The 11,302-nt window shown below is 26.4% G+C and overlaps 1 protein-coding gene across 1 annotated transcript in view; it reads left to right on the top strand.

The window, feature by feature from the left end:
- LOC111633033 (DNA replication factor Cdt1-like) overlaps window positions 1-11,302 on the top strand; it is a 33,664-nt gene that overhangs the window by 14,370 nt on the left and 7,992 nt on the right. Inside the window, exons 2-10 of the mRNA XM_023377557.1 lie at window positions 64-219; window positions 289-425; window positions 493-654; window positions 1,685-1,879; window positions 2,796-2,962; window positions 6,634-6,767; window positions 6,838-7,026; window positions 7,921-8,040; window positions 11,136-11,248. Coding sequence (XP_023233325.1) covers window positions 310-425; window positions 493-654; window positions 1,685-1,879; window positions 2,796-2,962; window positions 6,634-6,767; window positions 6,838-7,026; window positions 7,921-8,040; window positions 11,136-11,248 — 1,196 coding nt within the window. The 5' untranslated portion in view covers window positions 64-219; window positions 289-309. The remainder of the gene's footprint in view (window positions 1-63; window positions 220-288; window positions 426-492; window positions 655-1,684; window positions 1,880-2,795; window positions 2,963-6,633; window positions 6,768-6,837; window positions 7,027-7,920; window positions 8,041-11,135; window positions 11,249-11,302) is intronic.

The raw sequence follows: 11,302 nt of genomic DNA, 5'->3' as shown, positions 1-11,302 counted from the left end.
CTATTCATACTAAATTGTATATATATAAAAATATTTTTTTATAATTTATTTATTTATTTTTAGGATAATTCTCAGCTTAATGAATCATTTTCTGAATTGTCATCAAGTGAAACAAATAAAGTATTTTTTGACAATCAGAAGATTAAAGGAAAGTCAGAAAAGAATCAAATATTTCAAGAGAAAACTGAAAATAAAAATGAAAGCTCTTCTGAAAATGAGGTAGATTACACATTTCTAAAAATTTTAATAAAGTAAATTAAAAATTTTTTATAATAATTTATTTATTAGAAAAAGCTAACATTGGAGGAAATGCGCATACACCTATCAAAATTTAATAAATTAGCAGATGTTCAAAAATGTCTTCTTGCCAATTATTCACCAAAGAAATTACACAATAAAACTGATCAATTATGTAACGAAACAAGGTATGAAAAAATTTTAAATATAATAACTTGTTGATAACAATTTTAAATTATTATTTTTTCATTAAAGTATTGCAGATAAAATTCCAGTGATAAAATGTCCAGAAAAAAAAGATATTGCTACAAGAGCTGAAAAATTAAAATTATTAAAAGAAGCTGCATCCAGAATAAGCACTAAGTCAACTGAATTGAAAAAAATACAAAAGAAATTGAACCAAAATGATGAATTAAGGTATTATATTATAATTGTAATAGTCATTGATGTATTTCTGTAAAATAAAATGAACCGAGTTTATGCTATATACATTAGTGAAAACAGAAGTAAAAATCAGTTTTTGATTAGTTATGTTTAATTAAGTTTTTCCCACAGATGATATGTTAAAATATCAAAAATGTTTGATTCAGCATGACACAGTCCAAATTGAACGCTTTCAGTTAACTGACATTTCAGATAAACGCTGCNATTAGTGAAAACAGAAGTAAAAATCAGTTTTTGATTAGTTATGTTTAATTAAGTTTTTCCCACAGATGATATGTTAAAATATCAAAAATGTTTGATTCATAAAAATATTTATTTATGTTAAAATTTTAATTATATTTTAACACCAAAACTCATTTTACTTTAATTCATAATAATTTTGTAGTTTTAAAGTTTGCATAATTTAATAAAAATAAATGCCAAAATCAGCTGGTTTTCTTTTATAACTTATATTGTAATGCTGTGTTTTTAATTACCTGCATATTTTAGTAACTATAATTATTGAAGTTTCCATTTTAACTTTATCAGAGGAAATCTAATATAGCTTATTTTTCTTAAAATTTAACTGTTATGAAATAATTTACTATAACAACTTTTTCTCTTGTTTTTACATGGTTACTCTATTGTTTTGTTCAAATTTAGTGTACTGTATGTATGAAATTTGAGACAATTGATTTATGAAAGGTAATTTCATAACATATTTAACCTCTCTTCCTTCCTTAATGTATGAAAATTAATTATAGAAAGAAGTTAGCATATTAAATTAAATGGAATGGAACATATGGTATACAATAACATATCAAAGATGTAAAAGAGAATTTAAGTAAAATGTGAGACAATTTTTGATGTTATGATAAAAGATTGAGCAAAAATTTACAATGTGGAGGATATGATATTTCTTTTAAATCTAGTAAAAATTGTGTAAGATATGTAAAGACATTTTTATTGTATATAATCATGTATAATTTATTTTTAATATTAATTTTAAAAATTTTTTTCTTAGTAACAAAGTACCTGCTTATCAGAAATACCATAATTTGGCAGCTGTTTCAACTACATCACTGTTATTGCCTTACAAATATAAAGTTCTTGTAGAAATTTTTCATTGCACTGACATGGTTATTAGTCTTTTACATAATAGACAAGAAACTTGTACATTTTCAAAACTTAAAAATTCAGTGCAAGAAATGACCAAAAAGTAAGTTTTTCTTTAAATATTTTACTTAAATAATTCAGAAGTTAAATTATTTCTATTAATAATTCCTATTATAATATTCAGAGTAATGAGTTGCATTTTGAAAAATAGGAGGATATCTTACTTTATAATAGCAGTTTTCAATAATGTTGAATTTCATAATTCAAGGTTATTGAATAAGTAAAAAAAAAGTAACAAATTACAAATAAGTAAAAAAGTATCTCTTCAATTATGAAATTGAAGAGATACTTTTTTTACTTATTTGTAATTTGTTACATCTTAACAAATCTCTTTTTCTGTTTACATTTCATATCTTTTGATATGAATCATTTGAAATTAGGAGATATTAGGATTTATAAAATATTTTTATTCTTTCTCTGCCATTTGTGATTTAAACAGTCATACTTATCAACAGTCATACTAGATAAAAAATTCATTTTGAAATTAAATGATCATGGCATTATAGAAAACATGGTGCATTATAATTTATTATGAGTTATATGAATATTTTTTCAATGTAAATAATGCTTGTATAATTTAATACTAAGTGTATTATAACATAATGAATTTTTATGAAGAAATGTTATAAAATCATCAAATATGTATTTATAATTTGAATAATTAAATACATGATATGATATGATATTTATACATAATATTCATATTATGTATAATTATATCATATGTATTTAATTAAAATCAAAACCATTTCATAAAATTAAAGAAGGACAATAATACTGTTTTTCTTTCATCCTACGGTTTCTGTCATCATGTGAATCAACTCACTTTAATAAATGTTTATGATTTGATTATTCATATACCAATGCACTTACATTACTTTAATCGTAATGAATTTATTCATAGAAACCCTTGTAAAAGTGTTAAGAAATATTTTGTGATTTAAATTTTTTTATTTCAGAAATTTCACCATTTCACATTTAGGACAATTAAAAACAGTTTTTCCAAATGCCTATATTTTTCAGCAAGAGAAAGATAAGAATTCTATTAACAGTGAGCTTTCACATAATAGTAATTATCAGTTAACAATATCACCAAATTTTCATTATAAATCGGACCAGAATTTAAGTAAGTTATTTCATTTTTAAGTAAAATTATAAACCTAATAAATTGAATATTACTTACTTGATACTTATTAGGTTGATAATTCCATTTAAATTTTATTATTTTTAGCTGTATTATTAGTTTTATTTATACTTTAATATTATTGTGCTGTAATTTGAAAAAAATTGTCAACCTATAAATTCCCACTATTGTCCGTCCATCTCATCTGTCAGTCTTTTCTGAATCCACGAATGTAGTTTGATAGATGAAAGATGCGACCAGATATGGAAATTGTAAGAGCAGGAGACCCCTGATTAACTATATATGAACTTCTGATGCAAGCTGAAATCACATTATTTCAATTCAGAACTTTCCCCTGAAAGTAGTTAATAGATGACTGGCACAACTCCATTGTTAAAGGAAAAGTATGATATACAGGTGCAAGCCACTACTAAATTGAGGTGGAGAGCATATATTTTAAATGAAATAAATTAAAATATGATTAAAAATTACAGCCTGACATTGTGACGGTAAATATTTGTCCATTTTACATGATTTGTTTTGATTTTTTCTTTCTTTTTCTTATTTATGATTATAATTTGTTTACTCTTGCACTTATTAAATTTATATTTTTTATACTTCTTGTATTTTTTGATGATAATGTTTTTTATTTATCACTTCTGTTATAAAAAAATCTTTACAAATTACAATCAAATGCTGTCTTTAATTACTTTGTGTGGTTTATTTTATGGAACATTTTATCACATTTTTTAAATCTCAATTATTACTTTTATATTTTCTATTGAACTTGAAGCTCGAACATCATCTAAAGAATCCATAACCAAAAGCCTTATTTGCAGCAACAGAATTAAAATATTAATTAATGTTTTCAGACTACTGCTAAACCTTGCTTTAGGCCAGAGAGATTTTCTGAAGAGAACACTTACATTGACCAAACTCAAACTTAATTCAAATTAAATTTACTTAAAGTATTAGTTGACGATTTCAAGTAGTTGCTTAGGGTTCTACTTAAATCCTGTTTTTCACGTTTCTTTTTTTTTGTTAGGTACAGTAGAGAGTCATTTATCCGAATCAATTGGGGACTGGGATTGTTCGGATAACTTATTTTTCGGATAATCGATTATGTACGAAAAAATATATTAACCTATCCTGTGTTGAAATTTTTCTTTGTTGCGTGTTGCTTCGTGTTGAATTTTCGTCGATGTTAAGCCTAATGTAAACTTTTAAAATAATAATCGTGGCTATTGTATCGTTAAAAATTATTTCTTTATTTTTACAAACGAAATAAATATATTGAAAAATATAAAACCCAAAAAATATATACTTTAGAAGTTGATCTAGTATCAAAAATGTTTGATTCAGCATGACACACAGTTCTCAGAAAAACACCACACAAAAATGCCAGGGCTTCCAGCTAAAACATACNAAACCCAAAAAATATATACTTTAGAAGTTGATCTAGTATCAAAAATGTTTGATTCAGCATGACACACAGTTCTCAGAAAAACACCACACAAAAATGCCAGGGCTTCCAGCTAAAACATACACATCAACAAAAAAAATATTGGAGTAGCCCAAGATATAGCCAAAGATTGCAGCGCCACAGCACTAGCGAAAATTTAAATTTGTTGACTGAAATGCTTTCAGTTAACTGACATTTCAGATAAACGCTGCTCTACTGTATATCATATGTTGTGAATGGTATTATAATTAGACTCATGGTGAAAATAGTGTAGCCTTATTATTTGTGTTTGTCGTAGGCTACCATATTCACATTTTAGTTCTAGCTTACTAGTAACATCTGTTTTGGGATTGACTTTTACAATGGGTATAGATCTAAATAAAATTTTTCAGCTGGAAATCTTGAGGTTGTGTTATATGCTGACATATACAGTATAATAATGAATTTATATTTAAATATACAGTGGTATTTTGTACCTCAAACGACTCTAACTTTGAACACTTCAGAGTTTGAATAATGCTTTAATGTTTGAACTGTGCAGTGAAAAATGTGCTCAAACTATCTGTTATGTATTCAAGTCATCTCTCCTCTCACTCTTGCATTGTGCTCTTATATTTGCAGTGCTTTTTTTGCTTTATTTTTGGTATGTTTGGTTTTATATACTGTACTGTGTGTTATTCATTGATTTTACACAATTTCTTCCTGCAATTTTTCTTTGTTGACGGCTTTTGGGCACCCTGTAGGTTTTGTATCCTTTAGTTCAAAATTTTTTGGATGGAACTTTTTAAACTACATTTGACTTTTGAAGTTTAGGAGCATCTTTCCCATACAAATTACAATTGTTTTTACTGTTTGTACAGTGTTATATTCTATTCAAAAGTCATAAAGCATAAATATGCCCAATGTGCTTTTTATCCAGAGACATTACAACTTGATTTTACTCAAGCAAAATGTGAAGTAAAGAATTTAAACTAAGATTCTAAATAAAGGATAAAATCTCACATTATCTATAATATGTTAAATTACACAACTGTTGTAATTAAATCACATGTCTTTGTTAAGATGCAGAAGTCCATACCAAATGCTACCAATAAATACAGTTTTCATTTTATTTAAGTATTTTATTTATGGTTTTTGCACTTTAATTTGTTATTTTTACCTTAAATGATGTATATATACTGTTATAATTTTATTGAAATATGTATTGTTCGGAGTCTGGGAATGGATTAATTTGCTTTCCATTATTTCTAATGGGAAAAACTGATTTGGACTTCGAATGATTCAGAGTTTGAACAACCTCCTGGAATGAATTAAATTTGAAGTACAAGGCATCACTGTATTTAATATCCTATTATACTATATTACACTACTTATTTAAATATTCAATATAATAAAATGGATTTATTATTAGAAAATGTATCTACCTATATTGGTCAAACTATTTATTTTTATAAACTATGTATACACTATTTTATTATGTGTAATATTTTTGCAGATTTGTTGACTGTTATGTAATCTGATACACTGTACACACAGATTGTAAGCATGACTCAAACTTTAACTTTGAACAGGTAACTGAACACTAAGGCTATTTGTGTTCATATGTTCATAAAGTCAAAGGAGTTAAATGAACATTTACTAACAGGTCATGAAATAACAATAAAGTAACAGTGAGAAACTATAGTATTTTAACTATATACAGTATAATATGAAATACCATTTTAGTAGAGGATATGGTTCTTGTGTATTTCTATGGGTGATGCACAGTTCCTGTTATGATAAGATTTGGCCACCATGCTATATACTATGGCAATAATTTTTAAGAGAATTTATTACTAATAGATTTATCCATGATCAATTTATATATAAATATTATTGTTTAATTATTTTATAATTTAAATATAAAAATATTTTGTAACATTTGAACCCCTGAAAGCAAAAATGGTGTAAGTCAGTTTTTTCAAAAATCTACTGATGCTGAGTTTCAGTTCTTGACTGCATTATTTATATATTTTTTGTAAAGAATTAAGAGTATTTATGTTATTTACCCACAGGTAAAAGCACTTAACAATAAACATTCAGTAATTTTTAAATTGGTGCTTTAAGTTTAAATTTCTTGAAGTAGAAGAAAAGTGACTTACACTACTTTCACTTTCAACATTTAACTCATTTAACATTTAGTAATTAAATTTGATTTATATAATTTAAATAGTTAATGAAGATTCATTACCTGAAACAAACAATAAAAGTCTGGAGTCATTTAAAGTAATGAATGCAACATGTTTATTAGAAAGGAGACAGATTTTTAATAACAAAATTTTGCAGTTTGTTAAAGACCACCATAAGGTAATATTTTTATATTGTAAAATTTTTTAAAATTTATTTTTAACATTTTTTTTTCCTTGTATTATTTTAGAAATTTTTACTGAATTTAAATCCTCCAATCTTAATATCAAGTGATGAGATTTTACGATGGCATCCTTCATTCCCAGTGGATCAAGTACCTGATATTGCAATTGCTTCTCTACCAGAACCACCAGATGTGAAAAAATATTCAACAGCACAAGATGTTTTTAAATTGCTTAAAGACAAAGTTACTATTCGAGTAATTATTATTATTATTTTTCTATAAAATGAGATCTACTGTTATTTTTTTTTGTATCAGTAAATGAAATATTAAAGTAAAAGAGCATATGTTATATGTTAAAACAATAGTTTTATGCATTCATGTTATGAAGTTGTTTATAAATTTATTTTAAAAATAATTTTACTAATTTTATTTGTACATTTCAGTAAATATTCTTTGTTTTTAATTTATTTTGACAGAAGAAAGAAGTTTATTTTTTTATACTTTTACTAAACTCTAGTTACAGAAACAATCTGAAAAAATTATTTCATGAATTATTTCTTTTTTAACCATCAAACATTTCTTATATACTGTGATCTTAGAGAAGATATGATAAATTACAGTTTGTAATATAAATATAATGCCACTATGTTGCAATTATAGGTATCCATAATAATATATGAAATGGTCAAGATATAATGAAATATCAATTTTTTGTAGCAAATAATAATGTGGAGAATTAAACTTCCTTAAAATAATATAAAAATTATTTTATTGCTTTTATATTAATCACTCTATTTACTAGTTTAAATATATAATCATCAGTAATACATATTGTTAGTATAAAAATATATAAAGATCATGTATAATCCCTGTATGTGAAATATGAATGTGATGCACATAGTTTGAAAGTGCAAACATATGCATATATGCAAACATATGCATGATCTTCAACACATTACTAGATATTCTTTAAGTATTATTTAAATAACAAATTTAGAAAAAAAATATTTTAGAGTGTATATTATTTTTAAACATGATCTATTAACAGTTAATAGCAAGGATAATTTTTTAAAATATTTTTTTGATGTTTTATATTTAATTTTTTTCAGAATTTTTTGAAATGTTAAGAATTTTGTTTATAAAATACAGGTGGAAAATGCTTTACAGAGTGTAATAGAAAATCACAAAGAATCTGAATCTGTTACTAAACCTAAAGATACAATGCAAAAAGGATTACTTAAAGGAGTTTCTCAAGCTTTAATTGAAAAGGTAAATAAATAGATATATAGAATTTTACTGTTTTATTAAATATCATTCATATTCTAAACCAGTATTTTGTCTGGAAGACTCAATTTTCCAAATGAGATTGACCTTCTTGAATGGGTTTAACATGTGATACAGTGATACCTCGACTTACGCGAACCCGGAGTTACGCGATTTTCAAATCTCATCGATTCGTCTTTTGTTTGAGCACCACGCAACTCTTGATTACTCATTCTTTCCACATTATTGTTCAACTTACATGTTCGGACGTGTCGCGCGGAATCGACACATAGCTACAATTTATTTTGTGTTATTTATTTCTGTGTTTGTTATATCTATGGAGACTTGGGAGAATCTATGTGGTGATTTCTTACAACCGCGAATGAATCAAAAGACGAGATAAGATTAACGAGAACATTTATTAGCTTACATACATCCCACTTGGATTTTACACACATTGAGAAATTATACCCCGACTTACGCAAATTCGACTTACGCGGTTATTGCTCGGTTCCACCTATCGCGTAAGTTTGGGGTATTACTGTACTCTCTTCTTTTAAAAGTCATGAGAATTGATTATATTGCAGCTTATTTAGCACAATGAAAGAATAATAATAATAACAAAATTTGATGACTGAACAAAATCTAAAAATGAATCTGATCTACTTTGAATCTGAAATTTATAGGATTTATTTTTAATAAGAATAAATTAAGACTTTATATTAAAAATGTTTAAGTTATCTTTATATAAACATTCTAAGTAACTTTACCTTCTGTTAATCTTACTATATTCCTTTTATTCATATCTTTAGACTAGAAAACACATTATAATTATTAATGAAATTTTTTAAAAATCATTTTAATGCCTCTTGAGTTGCATATGTTTGGATTAATAAACAAGAAATTTCTTTGTTAAATTTTGTAAATAGGAATTACAATCAAGAAAAATAATAGTAATTTACACAAGAATGAAAGAAACTTAGCTAGTTTGTATCACTATTTATACATAAGTCATACCATATTTTCATGGAATGACCAGCATGCTGCATAAAATGGGGATTACCGGCATGCCAGTTAAACTGTGACTAAAATATAAAATTAATCAGATTTAACAAAACTAACTGTTAATTAAACATTAAAGAAAACATTCTTCTGGGTATAATAAAATAATAGCATTGTAATTTGACTGACTTAAAACCAGGAAGTGAGTTTTTGTTTACAAGACAATAAAACAATTAATGACTTTTTGACATTAGTAATAGTAGTAGTTAATCAGTGTGGGCTACACTGACCATCTACCCTGACCTTAAAAATAACATCATATCTCAAATTTCACACAAAGCCAATGTTAATGGATGTAAGTTGAGATATTTTATGGTGAATTTCTTAATTTAATTTGTTTATGTTTTCATTTTCTAATCGAATTACCATAAAATAAACATAAAAGAAGCACTTTTGGAACTCCATGAGTATTTTACATTGTTAGAAAGAAGATAAAATGAAGAAATTAAATGTATAATCAAAATTTTTGATATACTACTGAGTTTCACAGTTTTAGAATAAAAACAGTGTTCGTTTTTACATGGCATAACTCTGTTTTTTTTTAAAGTGCCTCTAAAAAAGGATATATAACCTCATATAAACTGGCATGCCATTTTTACTGTATGGAAATATATGATTTCATGGTCTCCCAGATAGACCAACATGCTAGACAATCTGCAAAAATACAGTATATATGTCTTATGTGAAAAAAAGATGCATTCTTTAAACATAAAATTTTTAATTAAAAATAATCTTGTTTTTTCTAATTCTATGTCACGACTTGGTGCATTTATTGACACTTGGCAAATTTCATCATCCACTTTTAATTCATACAGATATGCATTTCGGGCTTTTGCCCTTCCTCAGTCTGTTACATCGATAGGTTGTGACTTGTGTATACAGTATCAGTCAGGCACCTACAGTATCAGTACTTCCCCCCCCTCTTCTCCCGACTTGACGGCCTCCCCCGCATGCCTTGTAACTTGTAATGTGTCACTTCCCCGAGTGCTGCACACAGTCGCGCCTTCGACTGTATAAACATTCTATTTTAATAATTGTAGCCAGTTTTTATGAATGTCAATGCTTAGGCTGTGTGCAGCACTTGGGGGAGTGACACGTTACAAGTTACGAGGCATGTGGGGGAGGCCGTCAAGTCGGGAGAAGAGGGGGAGGGGGAAGTACGGAAGGTGCCTGACTGATACTGCATACACAAGTCACAACCTATCGATGTAACAGAGTGAAGAGGGGAGAAAGCCCAAAACGCATATCTGTATGAATTAAAAGTGGATGATGAAATTATTTGCCAAGTGTTGATAAATGCACCAAGTCGTGACATAGAATTAGAAGAAACGAGAAGGAAGAAGAAGACACAGTTTCAACAAATAAATAAAAATAATCTGTTAGGAGTTAAAAATACTACTAGTTATAAAAGTGTTTTAAAAGATAATTTGATAAAGCTAGCACATTGAAATACTAATAATACAGTAATTATTTCATGGTATTGTTAGTTGATTGTGCAAGCTTCATCATGTTAAATACAAACCTTTAAGTTTATATTTTAAAGTTTGTTCTCAATATTGATTATGTTATAGTTTAGAACAGTCTTTTTCAACCTTTTTCTCATTATGGACCACTCATCTTATGGATAACTATGCAGATCAGTAATTATATGCAACTATGAATTACTATAATATTATTATATTAATTATTAATATAATTATAAGTTTATCTAGAGTTACTAAACATAATAAAGTACATACAATAACTCTAGATTACTAATTAAATGTCACCATCATCAGTATGGTCAAATATTTTTCTGTGGATTGGTGACTTTATTTTTTGGACCAGCAGTTGAAAAACACTGGTTCAGAAAATTGTCTAGCTTTGATTATTCAATGAACATTCATTGAATATCAAATTATAAGTACTGGATTATTAAACTATTCATACTAAATTGTATATGATTTAAGTTTAAAATTGTATTTTTATTTCATTAATTAAAACTTGATGATGATGACGATGTCTATTTATAAAAATTTTCATTTCCCTTTTTTATAAAGATTAGAGCTAGAGAAGCAGCTCGAATGCAGAAATTAATAACTCGCAGACCAGAAGAAGAAAAACGAGTAGAAATGATAACTCGGTTACCAGAAATGGTAAACATTCTTAGAAAGTATCCTTTCAAACATATTTGAATAAATAAAGTAGTATGCTTCATTTATGAATT

This window comes from Centruroides sculpturatus, unplaced genomic scaffold (assembly GCF_000671375.1).
Source record: "Centruroides sculpturatus isolate CEXI.00-Female unplaced genomic scaffold, Cexi_2.0 scaffold764, whole genome shotgun sequence".
Lineage (NCBI taxonomy): Eukaryota > Metazoa > Arthropoda > Arachnida > Scorpiones > Buthidae > Centruroides > Centruroides sculpturatus.
This window is presented reverse-complemented; position numbering and strand designations above follow the sequence as displayed.